Consider the following 19,444-nt stretch of genomic DNA (forward strand, 5'->3'; position numbering starts at 1 on the left):
GACCCCATTAGTTGACCAGCTGAACACCAGTTCAGGTAAATGTAGAAAGCTTGCCCTTTTCCCACTTACCTCTGACCTTATCGTCATTGCCTTCTGTTGATTTTGGCCTCCTTTCATTTGTCCTAGCATATTTGCCGTACACCATTCTTCTACCTCCATCTGATAAGGGAGACATGATAGTCCTTAAGGACCTGTTCAAAGAAGGACTTGTATATTCTTGCCTCCTTTGTCAAAGATAAGGTGACCATATGTGCGTGGGTTTATCTCTGGGCTTTCTATCCTGGTCTATTGATCTATATTTCTGTTTTTGTGCTAGTACCATACTGTCTTTTTTTTTTTTTTTTTTTAACATCTTTGTTGGGGTATAATTGCTTTACAATGGTGTGTTAGTTTCTGCTTTATAACAAAGTGAATCAGCTATATGTATACATATATCCCCATATCTCTTCCCTCTTGCATCTCCCTCCCTCCCACCCTCCCTATCCCACCCCTCCAGGCAGTCACAAATCACGGAGCTGATATCCCTGTGCTATGCGGCTGCTTCCCCCTAGCTATCTACCTTATGTTTTGTAGTGTATATATGTCCATGCCTCTCTCGCTTTGTCACAGCTCACCCTTCCCCCTCCCCATATCCTCAAGTCAGTTCTCCAGTAGGTCTGTGTCTTTATTGCTGTGTTACCCCTAGGTTCTTCATGACATTTCTTTTCTTAAATTCCATATATATGTGTTAGCATACGGTATTTGTCTTTCTCTTTCTGACTTACTTCACTCTGTATGACAGACTCTACGTATATCCACCTCATTACAAATAGCTCAATTTCATTTCTTTTCATGGCTAAGTAATATTCCATTGTATATATGTGCCACATCTTCTTTATCCATTCATCCGATGATGGGCACTTAGGTTGTTTCCATCTCCGGGCTATTATAAATAGAGCTGCAATGAACATTTTGGTACATGACTCTTTTTGAATTATGGTTTTCTCAGGGTATATGCCCAGTAGTGGGATTGCTGGGTCATATGGTAGTTCTATTTGTAGTTTTTTTAAGGAACCTGCATACTGTCCTCCATAGTGGCTGTACCAATTCACATTCCCACCAGCAGTACAGGAGTGTTCCCTTTTCTCCACACCCTCTCCAGCATTTATTGTTTCTAGATTTTTTGATGATGGCCATTCTGACCAGTGTGAGATGATATCTCATTGTAGTTTTGATTTGCATTTCTCTAATGATTAATGATGTTGAGCATTCTTTCATGTGTTTGTTGGCAGTCTGTATATCTTCTTTGGAGAAATGTCTATTTATGTCTCCTGCCCATTTTTGGATTGGGTTGTTTGTTTTTTTGTTATTGAGCTGCATGAACTGCTTGTAAATTTTGGAAATTAATCCTTTGTCAGTTGCTTCATTTGCAAATATTTTCTCCCGTTCTGAGGGTTGTCTTTTGGTCTTGTTTATGGTTTCCTTGATTGTGCAAAAGCTTTTAAGTTTCATTAGGTCCCATTTGTTTATTTTTGTTTTTATTTCCATTCCTCTAGGAGGTGGGTCATAAAGGATCTTGCTGTGATGTATGTCATAGAGTGTTCTGCCTCTGTTTTCCTCTAAGAGTTTGATAGTTTCTGGCCTTACATTTAGGTCTTTAATCCATTTTGAGCTTATTTTTCTGTATGGTGTTAGGGAGTGATCTAATCTCATACTTTTACATGTACCTGTCCAGTTTTCCCAGCACCATTTATTAAAGAGGCTGTCCTTTCTCCACTGTATATTCCTGCCTCCTTTATCACAGATAAGGTGACCATATGTGTGTGGGTTTATCTCTGGGCTCTCTATGCTGTTCCGTTGATCTATCTTTCTGTTTTTGTGCCAGTACCATACTGTCTTGATTACTGTAGCTTTGTAGTGTAGCCTGAAGTCAGGGATCCTGATTCCTCCAGCTCTGTTTTTCTTTCTCAAGATTGCTTTGGCTATTCGGGGTTCTTTATGTTTCCATACAAATTGTGAAATTTTTTGTTCTAGTTCTGTGAAAAATGCCAGTGATAGTTTCATAGGGATTGCATTGAATCTGTAGATTGCTTTGGGTAGTATAGTCATTTTCACAATGTTAATTCTTCCAATCCAAGAACATGGTATATCTCTCCATCTATTTGTATCAACTTTAATTTCTTTCATCAGTGTCTTATAATTTTCTGCATACAGGTCTTTGTCTCCTTAGGTAGGTTTATTCCTAGATACTTTATTCTTTTTGTTGCAATGGTAAATGGGAGTGTTTCCTTAATTTCACTTTCAGATTTTTCATCATGAGTGTATAGGAATGCTAGAAATTTCTGTGCATTTATTTTTTATCCTGCTACTTTACCAAATTCATTGATTAGCTCTAGTAGTTTTCTGGTAGCATCTTTAGCATTCTCTATGTATAGTATGTTATCTACAAACAGTGACAGCTTTACTTCTTTTCCGATTTGGATTCCTTTTATTTCTTTTTCTTCTCTGATTACTGTGGCTAAAACTTCCAAAACTTTGTTGAATAATAGTGGTGAGAGTGGGCACCCTTGTCTTGTTCCTGATCTTAGTGGAAATGGTTTCAGTTTTTCACCATTGAGGACGATTATGTTTTCACCATTGAGACCTTTATTTTGTTGAGGAAAGTTCCCACTATGCCTACTTTCTGGAGGGTTTTAATCATGAATGGGTGTTGAATTTTGTCAAAAGCTTTCCCTGCATCTATTGAGGTGATCATATGGTTTTTCTCCTTCAATTTGTTAATATGGTGTATCACATTGATTGATTTGCGAATATTGAAGAATCCTTGCATTTTTGGGATAAAGCCCACTTGATCATGGTGTATGATCCTTTCAATGTGCTGTTGGATTCTGTTTGCTAGTATTTTGTTGAGGATTTTTGCATCTATGGTTCATCAGTGACATTGGCCTGTAGTTTTCTTTCTTTGTTACATCTTTGTCTGGTTTTGGTATCAGGGTGATAGTGGCCTCGTAGAATGAGTTTGGGAGTGTTCCTCCCTCTGCTATATTTTGGAAGAGTTTGAGATAGGTGTTAGCTCTTCTCTGAATGTTTGATAGAATTTGCCTGTGAAGCCATCTGGTCCTGGGCTTTTGTTTGTTGGAAGATTTTAAATCACAGTTTCAATTTCAGTGCTTGTGATTGGTCTGTTCATATTTTCTCTTTCTTCCCGGTTCAGTCTCAGAAAGTTGTGCATTTCTAAGAATTTGTCCATTTCTTCCAGGTTGTCCATTTTATTGGCATAGAGTTCCTTGTAGTAAGCTCTCATGATCCTTTGTATTTCTGTAAGTGGTGCTGGGAAAACTAGACCGGTACATATAAAAGTATGAAATTAGAACACTCCCTAACACCATACACAAAAATAAACTCAAAATGGATTAAAGACCTAAATGTAAGGCCAGACACTATCAAACTCTTAGAGGAAAACATAGGCAGAACACTCTATGACATACATCACAGCAAGATCCTTTATGACCCACCTCCTAGAGGAATGGAAATAATAACAAAAATAAACAAATGGGACCTAATGAAACTTCAAAGCTTTTGCACAACAAAGGAAACCATAAACAAGACCAAAAGACAACCCTCAGAACGGGAGAAAATATTTGCAAATGAAGCAACTGACAAAGGATTAATCTCCAAAATTTATAAGCAGCTCATGCAGCTCAATATCAAAAAAACAAACAACCCAATCCAAAAATGGGCAGAAGACCTAAATAGACATTTCTCCAAAGAAGATATACAGACTGCCAACAAACACATGAAAGAATGCTCAACATCATTAATCATTAGAGAAATGCAAATCATAACTACAATGAGATATCATCTCACACTGGTCAGAATGGCCATCATCAAAAAATCTACAAACAATAAATGCTGGGGAGGGTGTGGAGAAAAGGGAACCCTCTTGCACTGCTGGTGGGAATGTAAATTGATACAACCACTATGGAGAACAGTATGCAGGTTCCTTAAAAAACTACAAATAGAACTACCATATGACCCAGCAATCCCACTACTGGGCATATACCCTGAGGAAACCATAGTTCAAAAAGAGTCATGTACCAAAATGTTCATTGCAGCTCTATTTACAATATCCAGGACATGGAAGCAACCTAAGTGTCCATCAACCGATGAATGGATAAAGATGATGTGGCACATATATAGAAATGGAATATTACTCAGCCATAAAAAGAAACAAAATTGAGTTATTTGTAGTGAGGTGGATGGACCTAGAGTCTGTCATACAGAGTGAAGTAAGTCAGAAAGAGAGAAACAAATACCGTATGCTAACACATATATATGGAATCTTAAAAAAAAAAAAAAAAGTCATGAAGAACCTAAGGGCAAGACAGGAATAAAGACACAGACCTACTAGAGAATGGACTTGAGGATATGGGGGGGGAAGGGTAAGCTGTGACAAAGTGAGAGAGTGGCATGGACATATATACGCTACCAAAAGTAAAATAGATAGCTAGTGGGAAGCAGCTGCATAGCACAGGGAGATCAGCTCCGTGCTTTGTGACCACCTAGAGGGGTTGGATGGGGAGGGTGGGAGGGAGGGAGATGCAAGAGGGAAGAGATATGTGAACATATGTATATATATAGCTGATTCACTTTGTTATAAAGCAGAAACTTACACACCATTGTAAAGCAATTGTACTCCAGTAAAGATGTTAAAAAGAAAAAAAGTGATTGTGTTTCCTCTGCTAAAAAAAAAAAAAAAAGAGGGACTTGTATATCAAACTAAGGTGTGAAAAATTCATTATTGCAGTGGGTGTTATAACCAGTAGGGATGGATTCTTTTTCTTTCTTTCTTTCTTTCTTTTCATTCTCTTAAGAGTGTCTTTCACCGAGCAGAAGTTTTTAATTTTGATGAAGTTCAATTCTTCAATTTGTTCTTTTATGGATGTGTCATATCTAAGAAATCTTTGCCTTACTCAAGGCTACAAAGATTATCTTCTATGTGGTCTTCTGTGGTCTTCTAGAAGTTTTGTAGTTTTAGGTTTTACATTCAAATCTATGAAACATTTTGAGTTAAATTTTGTACAAGGTGTAAGGTAAAGGTCAAGGTTCACTTATTTTGTATATGGATGCCCAATTAAAAAGACTGTCCTTTCTCCATTAAATTACCTTTGTATCTGTTAAAAATCAGTTGTACATATTTGTGTAGATCCGTTTCTGTTCTGTTGATTATCTGGAAACCAGTATCCTACTCTCTTGATTATTACAGTTTTATAGTAAGTCAGATAGTGTTGGCCTTTCAGATTTGTTCTTTTTCACAGTTGTTTTGACTATCATAGGTCCTTTGCACTTCTATATACATTTGAGAATCAGCTTGTCAAGTTCTACAAAAAAAGGTGCTGGGATTTTGATAGGCATTGTATTGACTTTCTTGATCAATTTGTGTAGAATTCATTTAATGATATTGAGTCCTCTGACAAATGAAAAAATACATGTCTTGATTGATATAGCTCTTCTTTAATTTTTTCTTAGTAATATTTTATAATTTTTAGTATATAGGTTTTGCACATATTTTGTCAGATTTATCCCTGTGTATTGCTGTTTTTGATACTGTTGTAAATGGTATTATTCTTTTACTTTCAATTTCTGAATTACCATTGCTAGTATATAGAAATACTTTTTGTGCGTGAGTGTGTGTGTGTGTGTGTGTGTGTGTGTGTGTTACCATAGCATCTTTGAAAGCTCGCTTATTCTAGTAGGTTTTATATGGAGTTCATCAGATTTTCTGCATTGACGATCTTTTCATCTGTAAATGGAGATGGTTTTACTTCTTCCTTTCCAGTTTGGATGCCTTTCATTTCATTTTCTTGCTTTATTGTGCTGGCTAGAACCTTGCGTACATTGTTGAACGGAAGTGGTTGGAGTGGACATCCTTGTGTTGTTGCTGATTTTAGGGAGAAAGCATCTGTTTTTCAAAATTAAATATGATACTAGCTGTAGTTTTTTCATAGATGTTCTTATTAGGTTGAGGATGTTCATTTCTATTCCCAGTTTTCTGAGAGTTTTTATCAGAATGAGTGTTGGATTATTTTTCCAAATGCTTTTTCTGCATTTATTGAGATGAACAGATGTTTTTTCCATTTTTAGTTTTTTAATAGGGTGATTTATATAGATTACTTTTCAATGTTAAACCTGCCTTTTTGAGATAAACTCTTCTTGGTCCTAATGTATTATCTTTTTTATATATTGTTGAATTTGATTATCTAAAAAGTTTATTTAAAATCTTAACATCTGTGTACATAACACCTTTTTAAAATAATTTTTTTTGTCACGTCGCAGCATGTGGGCTCTTAGTTCCCCAACCGGGGATTGAACCTGGGCCCCCTGCCTTGGGAGCGCAGAGTCTTACCCACTGGACCACCAGGGAAGTCCCTTGAAGCCTTTAAAAAGAAAAAATTTCTAATGTCTTTGTCTGGTTTTGGTATCAAGTAATGCTGGCCTCAGAATTACTTGGAAAAATACTTTGTCCTTTTCAGTTTTCTGGAAGACGTTTGTGTAGAATTGGTATTATTTCTTCCTTAAATGTTTGGTAGAATTTACCAGTGAAGCCAACTGGATCTGGAGCTTTCTTTGTGGGAAGATTTTAAACTGTAAAATCAATTGCTTTAATAAAGAGTTAGTACTCTTTTGTTTATGCAAGACAGACCCTTCACAGATCTTATATATATGGAGTTCTCTCTCTGTACAGCTTTCTCTCCTATTGTTTGTCCTGCCAACTCTAGTTTACTTGGTTTCCACTGAGTCTCCTTAGCTTCATCTCCTTAGCTCAAAGGATTTGCTGATCTCTGCCTGCATTTTCCCTCCTTGTTCTGTGGCCAGAAATGTTGCTCAAGTCAGTAAGCTGGGACAATCACAGGCCTTACTTCATTTGTTTTGTGTCTGTCATTATCAGTGTCTGATGTGTGTTTGCCTGGCAAACCATTGTTTCATTTGTTTGTTTTTTTTTTTTGGTGTGTCAGGTGGGAAAGTGGACCATTTTACTTTATCTTGAGCATAAGCAGAAGTCCTATTTAATTTGCCCTACTTTTGAAATCTTAAACACGAATATCTTACTCCCACTATAACTGTTCTTTGACCTCATTGAGACCTCTATTCTTTGAAACCTTCATTTTCTTCCATTTCCTTAACTCCTTCCCAGTTTGTTTTTACTACTTTCTTACATAGGCTGTAACAGTTTCCCGTTGGTTCATCTGTTCTCTTGTAAGTAATCTTAATGTGATTATGCCCCTGCTTTTCTGTAGTACATGCCTGGTAACACCTTATCCTGAGTTTGATTTTACAGTTCTCATACCCATCTGTTCAATAACCATAGATAAAAACCTCCTGGATAAGTGCCACCACAGTTTCAAGGTTATCTCGTAACTAATAAGTAATTGGGCTGGGATTTGAACCCAGGCAGTCTAGTTTGAACCCAGTGTCTGTCTTCTTTACTACCCAGCAAAGACACTTGCATGAAAGAAAATTATAGGCCTGTTTTACTTATGCACACAGAAACTAAAATCCTAAATAAAATATTAATAAATTGAATCCATCAATGAATATAAGTTCATGTGTGTGTTTGTGTGTGCATAGATATATAATATACATACAGTTATCTTCATACTGGGTTCATCCCACCAACGGAAGGTAGTTATCATTAGAAAATTATTCGGTACATAAGAGAAGACCTAGATTAATGGAGCAACATATCAAATTTATGGATTAGAGCACTCAATATAGTAAACATGTCAATTTCCCCACAAATTAATGGGTAGATTCAATGCAATCCCAAACCTAGATTTGACAACATGGTTCTAAAATCTATGTTGATGAGCTAGGAGTAGCCAAAAGAGTTTTAAAGAGCATCAAGGTGGGAAATTTTATTTTACCAGCTATTAAGACTGATTATAAATATCCAGTTATTAAATCAATATTATATTGGCAGATCGATAAGTACATAGATCAGTTAGCACAGAAACAAACACATACATCTCCAGACATTTGTTATCTGAAAGAACAGGCAACATGAATCAGTGGGAAAGGATAGGCTGTTCAACAAATGGTGCTACAATAATTGGGTATCCAAAGGGGAAAGAAAAAATAATAAAGATACTTTCTCACACCATGTAGAAAAATTATCTCCAGATTGATTGAAGGAGTAAATTCTCTTTAAACTTTCAGAAAAAATTTTAAGAGAGTGTCTTTTTGATCTCAGGATCATAGAAGATTTCTTAAAGAGACAAACATTTTTGACTGAAAGAAAAATATATATGAATAGACGACATTAGAAATAAAAACTTGGATATCACAAGAAACATCATCAATATAATGACTAGCCCAGCCACAAGAAAGGAGAATATATTTATAATAAATATAATGAAGAGTTGATTACCATTCACAATTTAAAAAGTTTTCACAAACAAAAATACATTCACACTAATAGAAAAATGGTAAAGAATATGATAGGTCATTTACAAAAAATAAAACCTGAAGAGCTACTAAACATATGAAAATGTCAATCTCATCAGTAATCCAGAAAATGCAAATTAAACAATGAGATAAGTGCTTGTTCAATGAAGGAAATGGTAGATTTAAGTTATAGTAAAATTTGCTCCAGATTAAAGTCAGTCTATGAAGATTGTTTTCTCTCATTAATACACAATTGACTTCTTAACCTATTTACTGAGACATCAGATTTAGTGTTTTTTCTTATTTAAAACCCTATCAGGAAAAAAAAGAAGTAGTTTGTATTGGAATTATTATATCCCTGGCCTTATCTCCAACCTCCTTTTGAGACTGTGAGAGAAGAGTAATAAGCAGAAACTAGATCCTAATTTTAGTGCTATGTGTCAGGTAACTCTCTTAAAAGTTCTGAGGGTAACAATAAAAAAAGGAATAATTCCTTTTAAACTCAAAGTTAAAATGATTTAAATTATTAATACTTTATAATTACTTATTCCTTTATGAGAATCACATATATGTCATATTTCTCCACCAAATTATGTGTGCTTTCAAGGAAGAAACTGTTACCTGAAGTTAACAGTGTAGAATGTATACATTTTGTGTGTGTAATTTTATATTTTTTAATTTATTTGTATATATAGTTAATATATATGTGCATATATATGTATATTTGCTAATGTGTAACATGCAGAAAATAGAGAAAACAAATATAAAGCTAAGAGAATTATTACAAAGCTCAAAACTCATATAACCATAACCCAGGTCAAAAAACAGAACATTGCTAGCACCCCAGAAGCCCTCTTGTGATTATACCCATGTCCTCCTCCCCAAAGATAATCAAAGATAACTAATATCTTCAATTTTACACTGTAAAAACTGTTTTGCCTGTGTTTGAAATTTATATAAATGGAATCATAAACCATGCGTCCTTCTGTGTTTGGCTTCTTTTATTTAATATTATGTTTCTGAGATTTATTCATACTCTTGAATGTAGATGTAGTATGTTCATTTTCATTGCTACAGAATATTCTAGTTTATAAATTTATCACTTTTATCTATTCTTCTTTTGATAGATACTTGCAGTTGTTTCCAGTTTGGGGGCCATTGAGAATAATGCTTTTACCAACATTTTTTGTCATGGCCCTTGGAGCTCAAGTGCACATATTTTGGTTGGGTATATTCCTAGGACTTATATTTGTGTTTAAAATTCTACTAATTTACACTCCCACCAGCAGTGTATGGGAGTTTTCTTTATTCCACGTTGTCACCAGCATTTGTCCTTTAGCCTTAGCTCTTTATTTTATTGTAATTTTAATTTGTATTTTCCTGATGTCTAATGAGGTTGACAGCTTTTCTATGTTTGTTGGGCACCTGGGTAACCTTTTTGTGAAATACTAATTAAGTCTTTTTACCACTGTGTTTATAGGATTGCCTGCCTTTTAACTGATAGAAGTTCTTTGTATATTCTAGAAATAAACCCTTTGTCAGTTATAGGTGTTGGAAATACCTTCTCCATGTTTGTGGCTTGCATTTTTACTGTCTTAACAGTCTCTTTTTGATGAACAGAAGTTCTTAATTTTAACGTAGTCCAGTTTGTCATTTTTTCTTTTATGATTAGTGTCTTTGTGTTTTGATTAAAAAAATCTTTCCCTATCCTAAGGCTATAGAGACATTCTTTTTGTTTTGTTTTAGAATTTATTGTTTTGGCATTCACAGTTAGATCTTCATTTCACATAAAGTTGATTTTTATGGGTGATGTTTTGTTCTTTTCCATGAGCGTATCCAGCTGATCTAGAACCACTTACAAAAAGATTGTCCTTCTCCCCTCACTGCTCTGGATGCCCCTTTGATCACAATTCAAGTGCTCATATATACATGGGTATACTTCTGGATCCTGGATTCTCTTCCATTGGTCAGTTTTGTTTATCCTTATATGACTGTCACACAGTCCAAATGCCTATAGTTTTATAATAAATCTTGATACCTGGTAGAACAAGTCCCCCCGCCCCGGTTCTTTCGCAAAATATTAGCTATTCTTGTTGCATTTCCACCTATATTTTATTTTATTTTTTATTTTAGTTTTATGGGTAGGGCATCTCATTGTTATTTTTTTGAATAGATCTTTATTGGAGTATAATTGCTTTACAACACTGTGTTAGTTTCTGTTGCACACCAAAGTGAATCAACCATATGTATACATATGTCCCTATATTTCATTGTTATTTTAATTTTCTTTTCCCCAATGCACAGTGCTTATCGTTTTCCAATGATTTCCTAATGTTGATCAACTTATACATGCTTATTTCCCATCTGTATATATTATTCTGTAAGGTGTCTACTCATATTGCCATATTTGTTTTAATTTGGTATGTTTTTCTTATTGTGAATTTTTTCTAGTTCTTTGAGTATTTTGCATGCAAATCTTTCTTCAGTTATGTGTTTTGAAAATATGTTCTCGTAGTCAGGGGCTTGTCTTTCCATTCTTTGAGCATTGTCCTTCATAGAGTAAGTAGTTTAAATTTAATAAAGTCCACATTATCAATATTTTTTCTTTCATGGATTGTGCTTTTTGTGTTGGATATGAAAACTAATTATCAATACTAGAACTCATGTGGATTTTTTCCCAAGTTTTCCACTATAATTTTTATAGTTCTGTACTCTGTATTAAGACAATGAATGATTTTGAATGAATTTATGTCTATGGTACAGAGTTTGTGTCTTTATTTTCTTATGGTCATCGATTTGTACCCTCATCATTTGTTGATGATGACTAAACACTAAAAGTCTGTACTTTCTGTATTAATGTGCCTTTATTCCTTTGACCAACGTCAAGTTGTCTGAATTTTCATAGGTGTACTAGTGGGCTCTGTCTGTTCTGTTTATCTTTGTGTCTGTTTGTTTCAAATACCATGCTCTCTTGATTATTTTAGCTTTCTAGTAAATCTTGAAATTGAGAAGTGTGAGTTCATCAACTTCTTCATCAATGTTGTCTAGACTACTCAATGCAATGTTTAAAACAAGTTTGTCCATATCTACAAAATGGCTTTTATTGGAATTGTACTGGATCTTTAAATCAATTTAAGAAGAATTGACATTTTAATAATATTGTGGCTTTTGATGATGAGCAAGGAATATATCTCAATTGATTTATTTTTCTTTCATTGCTTTCAAGAATGTTTCATATCTTTTTTCTTTTTAAAAGATCTATTCAATTTATTTTTTTTAAAAAAAGAACCAGTTCATCCATTTTTCCCTGCCTCTCCCTGCACCCATCCTCCACTTCTTGAAACCACCAATCTCTTCCCTGTGTCAGTGACCTTGGTTTCTCTCTTTTCATATGGTATTTGTCTTTCTCTGTTACTTATTTCACTTAGCATCATGCTCTCAGGGTCCACCCATATTGTCACAAAGGGCAAGATTTCATTCTTTTCTTATGGCTGAGTAATGTTCCATTGTATATATACCACAATTTCTTTATCTACTCATCCAACAATGGATGTTTAGGTTGTTTCCATATCTTGGCTATTATAAATAATGCTGCAATGAACATGGGGGTGCGTATCTTTTCAAATTAGTGTTTTAATTTTCTTTAGATAAATACTCAGAAGTGGAATTGGTGGGTCATGTGAATTATGTTTTTAGTTTTTTGAGGAACCAAAACCTACATACTGTTTTTCATAGTAGTTGCACCAGTTTATATTTCTACAAACAGTACCCATCTCCACAGCCTCACCAACACTTGTTATTTCTTGTCTTTTTGATAATAGCTGTTCTAATGGGAATGAGGTGATATCTTGTTGTGGTTTTGATTTGTGTTTTCCTGATGATTAATGATGAGTATCTTTTCATGTGTCTATTGGCCATCTGTATGTCTTCTTTGGAAAAATGTCTATTCAGGTCTTCTGTCCATTTTTTAATCCAGTTGTTTGTTTTTTCGCTACTGAGTTGTGTGAGTTCTTTGTTTATTTTAGTTCTGTTCCCCTTTTCAGATATATGATTTGCAATTATTTTCTCCCATTCAGTAGGTTGCCTTTTCATTTTATTGATAGTTTTCTTTGCTGTGCAGGGGATTTTTCCTCTTTAAGTTTTGAGGTACAGCATTTTCACTATCATCGAGTTCAAAATACTTTTAAGTTTGTTGTGTAATTCATCCTGAGGCCAACAGGTTATTGAAAAGTAATTTCTTACATTATGGAGATTTTTCCTATAGTTTTTGGTTCTTCATTCTAGCCTAACTGTGCTATTATCAGGTAATAGGACCTCTTTGCCTTTGCAGGGGAGCAAAAATAATTTTCCTCTACCCTTCTAGGTTGTTGCCTGGGACCTCCTATAGTAAAAGACAGACTAATAGGAGAAAAACAAACAAGTTTAATAACATATTTACCTACTGTATACATTAGAGACCTGGGAAAACTGAGAAAAACTCCTTCAAATGGCCCAAGCTACAATCTTAAATAACATCTTCAGATAAAGACAAAAGAAGAGATGAGAAATTACCAGGAAAAACACAGTAAACAGGAGTAAAGTTGTTAAGCAAATTTAAGTCATTACCTTCTCTATTCATAAAGAGTTTCTAGAAATTTAGAGTCATCTTTCTCTTTCTGGTATAGAGAGGGAGACATGCTTACAAATGGAGTTTTCCCTTATAAATGTAAATGTCTTTTACAAAATGGTAACTTCTACTCAGTTTTCAGAGCTTTTTCTATTCTGCTGTTTCTTAAAAATTACCAGCCTAAAATAATCCTTATGACAAAGAGGCATATTTTAGAGTACTATATTCTCCTCTTCAGCTTCAGTCTTTTGAAAGTTGTTGAGACTTACTGTTATTTATTTATTTTAATTTTTAGTTTTTCTTCTTTTTTTATTGAAGTATAGCTGCTGTGCAGTGTTATATAAGTTACAGGTGTACAATTTTTAGTGCTTCACAATTTTTAAAGGTTATACTCTATTTATAGTTATTATAAAGTATTGGCTGTATTTCCCATGTTGTACAATATACCCCTGTAGCTTATACCTAATAATTGTACCTCTTACTCTGCTACCCCAATATTGCCCTCCCCTCTTCACTCTCCCCACTGGTAACCACTAGTTTGTTCTCTATATCTGTGAGTATGCTTCTTTTAGGTTATATTCACTAGTTTGTTGTATTTTTTTAGATTCCCCATATAAGTGATATCATGCAGTATTTGTCTTTCGGTGTCTGACTTATTTCACTTAGCATAATGCCCTCCAAGTCCATCCATGTTGCTGCAAATGGGGAAATTTCCTTCATTTTATGGCTGAGTTGTATTCTGTCTTCTTTATCCATTTATCTGTTGATGGACACTTAGGTTGCTTCCATATTTTGGCAATTGTTAATAATGCATGCTATATGTACACCTGAAACTAACACAACATTTTAAATCAATTATACCCCAATAAAAATTTTTTTTAAATAATGCACGCTATGAACATTGGAGTGCGTGTATCTTTTCGAATTAGTGATTTTGTTTTTATAGGATATATACCCAGGAGTGGAATTGCTGCGTCATATAGTAGTTCAATATTTAGTTTTTTGGGAAACGTTCATACTGTTTTTAACAGTGACTGCACCAATTTACATTCCCACCAACAGTGTACAAGTGTTCCTTTTTCTCCACATCCTGGCCAACATTTGTTATTTGTGTTCTTTTTGATGATAACCATTCTGACAGGTGTGAGGTGATATCTCAATGTGGTTTTGGTTTGCATTTCCCTGATAATTAGTGATGTTGAGCATCTTTTCATGTGCCTATTGGCCATCTACATTTCCTCTTTGGAAAAATGTCTATTCACTACTTATGCCCACTTTTTAATCAGGTTATTTGTATTTTTGATGTTGGGTTGTATGAGCTGTTGATATATGTTGGATATTATTCCCTTATCAGGCATATCATTTGCAAATATTTCATTAAATAGGTTGTCTTTTCATTTTGTTGATGGTTTCCTTTGCTGTGCAAAGCTTTTAAGTTTGGTTAGGTCCTATTTGTTTATTTTTGGTTTTATTTCCTTTGCCTGAGGAGAAGTATCCAAAAAATATTGCTGCAATTTATGTCAAAGAATGTTCTGCCTTTGTTTGCCTCTAGGAGTTTTATGGCTTTCACTCTTACATTTAGCTCTTTAAACCATTTTGAGTTTATTTTTGTATATGGTGTTAGAGATGTTCTAATTTCCTTCTTTTACATGTAGCTGTCCAGTTTTCCCAGCACCACTTATTGAAGAAACTGTCTTTTATCCATTGCATAGTCTTGCCTCCTTTGTCATAGATTAATTGACCATAAGTGACCATGAGTTTATTTCTGGGCTCTCTATCCTGTTCCATTGATCTATGCTTTTGTGCCAGTACAATACTGTTTTGGTTACTGTAACTTTGTAGTATAGTCTGAAGTCAGCGAGCATGATTCCTCCACCTCTGTTCTTCTTTCTCAAGATTGTTTTGGCTATTTGTGTTTCCATGCAAATTTTAAAATTATTTGTTTTAGGTCTATGAAAAGTGCCATTGGTATTTTGATAGGGATTGCATTGAATCTGTAGATTGCCTTGAGTAGTATAGGCATTTTAACAATATTGATTATTCCGATCCAAGAACCCAGTATATCTTTTCATATGTTTGTGTATTCAATTTCTCTCGTCAGTGTCTTATAGTTTTTAGAATACAGGTTTTTTGCCCCTTAGGTAGGTTTATTCCTGGGTATTTTATTCTTTTTGATACAGTGGTAAATGGGATTGTTTGCTTTATTTCTTTTTCTGATACTTTGTTTTTAATGTATAGAAATGCAACAGATTTCTGTATATTAATTTTGTATCTTGCAACTTTACCAAATTCATTGATTAGCTCTAGTAGTTTTCTGGTGGCATCTTTAGGATTCTCTATGTATAGTATCATGTCAACTGCAAACAGTGACAGTTTTACTTCTTCTTTTCCAATTTGTATTCCTTTTATTTCTTTTTCTTCTCTGATTGCCATGGCTAGGACTTCCAAAACTATGTTGAATAGAAGTGGTGAAAGTGGGCATACTTGTCTTGTTCCTGATCTTAGAGGAAATACTTTGAGGATGAAGTTAACTGTGGATTTGTCATATATGACCTTTATTGTGTTGAGATATGTTCCCTCTGTGGCTGGTTTCTGGAGAGTTTTTATCATAAATCATTGTTGAATTTTGTCGAAAGATTTTTCTGCATCTATTGAGATGAACATATGGCTTTTATTCTTCAGTTTGTTAATGTGGTGTATCACATTGATTGATTTGTGAATGTTGAAAAATCCTTGCATCCCTGAGATAAATCCCACTTGAATATTCAAAAACTTAAAAGAGACTTACCCTTTTGTAAGGAAATTATCAGTTTTAAATGTTCCATGTGATCTTGAAAGAATGAGTTTTGTATATTTGTTGGGTGCTATGTTCTATTGTATGTTGCTTTTCTTGCTTCAAATAAAAACATTACCTTGTACTTGCTGAGAGTTCTGAGCTCTTCTGGACCTTCTTTTCCATTGTCTCTTGCCCATTCCTGCTTAATTTGGATACTTTGTCCTGCAGTTTCTCCTCTGTGTGGAGGTTTGTCCTGGAAGAGAATTCCAGCAGATTTTAACTTCTAAACAGGATTGGTTTAGCCTTGTCTTTCCAACTCTTTTCACTTCTAGTAGCAGGAATAAAAAAATAAACATGGAGAATATTTTTTTGACTTTAGTAACCTGAAGAGCAAACCAGGAGAGACTGAGAATTAAAATTTATAGGAGCAGAAAAATTAGTTCTTTGTAGCTGTTCTTTTTCCCATTGGTAGTACTTATTTGGCTTAGGCCATATAGAATGGCCTAGTTTTAAATTCTAAATTTTAAATTCTAAAATGGTGTGTTGAGATTGGTGATCCATTTTATTTTGAGCAACAGTGGCGACTAGCAGTTTTGCATTAGATGTATCAAATAATATCTACTTTATTTCTACTTTTTAAAAGTTGAACATTACCCAATTAACTACAAATTGGTTCTTCTCTTTGTTTCAGATCAAAGGCTAAATGAAGTTCTTAGACGGTATCAAATGGAAAATTTTTTCAAATATTCATCGGTACAGGTATGTAAATTAAATTGAGGCCTAACAAATTAAGTACAAATTTGGTTGTAAACATCTCAACATGAATACAAATGTAGAATAAATGCTACCTAGGATTATTCCATGTGAAGTGGCCCATAGCACTTTAAAAGTTTGCTTACAACTTTGATTCTTGTAAGGAGGAAAACTTGTTTTTATTTAATGACTGTAAATTCTTTGACCATAGAAATTGCGTTTTTCCCTCCGGAGTTTGAGATTACGTATTATGTATAGTGTTAAAATGTCTGAGTTCTAAAATGAGAATTCATTAAATTTTTGAAACATCCTAAATAGGTTTCTCAAGATACATCCAACTGTAAACTTTAACTCTGAATTCTTGTAAATTATGACAGAGCACAAACTAACTCAAAACAGTAAATAATATATGGTATAGTTTTAATATTTTTTTCTTGGTGTATTTTTTTAATTTAAATATTGTGTTAAAAAAATTTTTTTTTGACCAATAAGGTATACTTACTGGTGGACTCTGAGTTATAGGATATTAAAAGAAAAATATCTCCTAGGTTAGTGGTAGTTATCCACTGAATCAAAGAATTGGTTTGCTTTTGGCATAAGTAAATCTTGTAATTAAAACTGAAATTGCTTCTAAGAAATTAAAAGGAAGTTGTTTTTAAGATACTAGGTGATAGAAAATCTTTCATAATCCAGTAGCCTCTAAATTTTGCTTAGATTCTTAGGTTCTTTTGCTTCTGCTTAATGTCATATAGAATATGCCTGAAGAGGGAAGATTCAAACAAAAGATTGATTTTAAAGCCTGAGAAGACCTCTGGGCATGGAATTGCATCATATCTCCTGGAATCTGTGTCTGACTTGATTATGAAAGATGGTTTTACCAGATAAAATAATGACTCTCCATAGCCCTTAAGTGTCCCTGCATTGTGTACTGTGATTATAATTAATTAAAGCCTGATGGTAACATACCAAATAGGGAAAAGTTTTCCCTTATTTAGTAGTGTACTCTTCAGTGAAATTATATAGCTCCTTTAATTATTTGAAGGTACACATTCTTCTCTTACATGTACTATTCTTGTAGTCATAAGTCAAATCTAGATTTCTATTTCTTATTTTTAGTGTTAGTATATTGTTACTGCCTGATTCCTTTGCAGTCTACCATCTCTTCAGAACATGTTGCTGTCTCAAGACTCTAGTCCTCATGGGTCTTGCCTTTCACTGGGTAGTTTGCACTAGTGAGTGGGAGGTGATATGAGAGCATGAAAGCGAGTTTAATCTGCTTTCTAGCAGAAACGTCCGTATCCTTGGTCATATGTAGTGCATCCTTGGGGATTTTTCACCCCAGAAGCATTATTCTGGTTGCTGATAAAATGCTCAGGAGGAATTTCTTTCTTTGTTGTTGTTTTGTTTTTGTTTTCTGTTTATTTTGTACTAAAGGAAGACACAGAAGTAGGAGTTAAACTATTCATTATCAGAGAGTAAATGGGACCCAGGAGCACTGGCTCAGATCTCTTGTCACTGTAACTTTAGTTGTTGCTACTAGCAACAGAAATTCTTCATAAATTTGTTTGCCCTTTTTGTTCAGCTGCATTTCCCAAGTTCCTAGAACAATTCTTGTTAGATACTCAATAAATATTTGTAGGATTAATTAAACAGCTGTATCTTTCCTCTTCTTCCCTCCTACCTACATATCTTCCAACATTATTTGAGCTCTGTGTGCCAAATACAGTGAAAGTGGAGATGTAAAAAGTCATGATCAGCTTGGGAAATACAAACAGTTCATGCCTTTTAGTTCTGTTTTTCAAAATAAAGTCCCAATGAACTGTCCCTTCTTTCTCACACTAGGTACCATAAAATTGCCAGCTCTTGTGTTAAGTGGACATATCTTATGAAACCTTTTTCCAGTATCAAAAAAAACAAACCTGCAAGAGTTTGATATTTATTTCTTACATTTTAAGTTGGTACTTCAAACATAATTTTCTCTAGAAACTATATTATAAATGGTAGTTAAAATTCTTTAGTACTGGGCTCCCCTGGTGGCGCAGTGGTTGGGAGTCCGCCTGCCGATGCAGGGGACACGGGTTCGTGCCCCGGTTCGGGAGGATCCCGCATGCCGCGGAGCGGCTGGGCCCGTGAGCCATGGCCGCTGGGCCTGCGCGTCCGGAGCCTGTGCTCCGCGGCGGGGGAGGCCACGGCAGTGAGAGGCCCGCGTACCGCAAAAAAAAAAAAAAAAAAAACCTTTTCCCTTCTTATAATTGTATGTAACTTTTTAAAGATACTTCATTTTATTTATTTTAATTTTATTTTATATTGGAGTATAGTCAATTTGCAACATTGTGTTAGTTTCAGATGTACAGCAAAGTGATTCCTATATATACATATATATATATACACACATATATCCATTCTTTTGTGTGTATATATATATATATATATATACACACACACGCACACACACACATATCCATTCTTTTTCAGATTCTCTTCCCATATAGGTCATTATAGAATATTGAGTAGAGTTCCCTGTGCTATACAGTAGGTCCTTGTTGATTATCTATTTTATATATAGTAGTGTGTATCTGTTAATCCCAACCTCCTAATTTATCTCCCCCCACCCCAACCTTTCCCCTTTTGTAACCATAAGTTTGTTTTCGAAGTCTGTGAGTCTGTTTCTGTTTTGTAGGTAAGTTCATTTGTATCATCTTTTTAGATTCCACATATAAGTGACATCATATGGTATTTGTCTTTCTCTGTCTGACTTACTTCACTTAGTATGATAATCTCTAGGTCCATTCATGTTGCTGCAAATGGCATTATTTCATTCTTTTTTATTTTTTGAAGAACTAATGGCTTTATTCCAAAATTTAAGAATCAGCAGCACTAGGAGG

The 19,444-nt window shown here is 34.4% G+C and overlaps 1 protein-coding gene across 2 annotated transcripts in view; it reads left to right on the forward strand.

Annotated features, from left to right (window-relative positions):
* SCLT1 (sodium channel and clathrin linker 1) overlaps positions 1 to 19,444 on the forward strand; it is a 255,924-nt gene that overhangs the window by 2,520 nt on the left and 233,960 nt on the right. For both annotated transcript variants that reach the window (XM_082838635.1, XM_082838634.1), the window contains exon 2: positions 16,498 to 16,565. In XM_082838635.1, coding sequence (XP_082694761.1) covers positions 16,498 to 16,565 — 68 coding nt within the window. The remainder of the gene's footprint in view (positions 1 to 16,497; positions 16,566 to 19,444) is intronic.

This window comes from Leucopleurus acutus (assembly GCF_964270905.1).
Source record: "Leucopleurus acutus genome assembly, chromosome: 4".
Taxonomy (NCBI): Eukaryota; Metazoa; Chordata; class Mammalia; order Artiodactyla; family Delphinidae; genus Leucopleurus; species Leucopleurus acutus.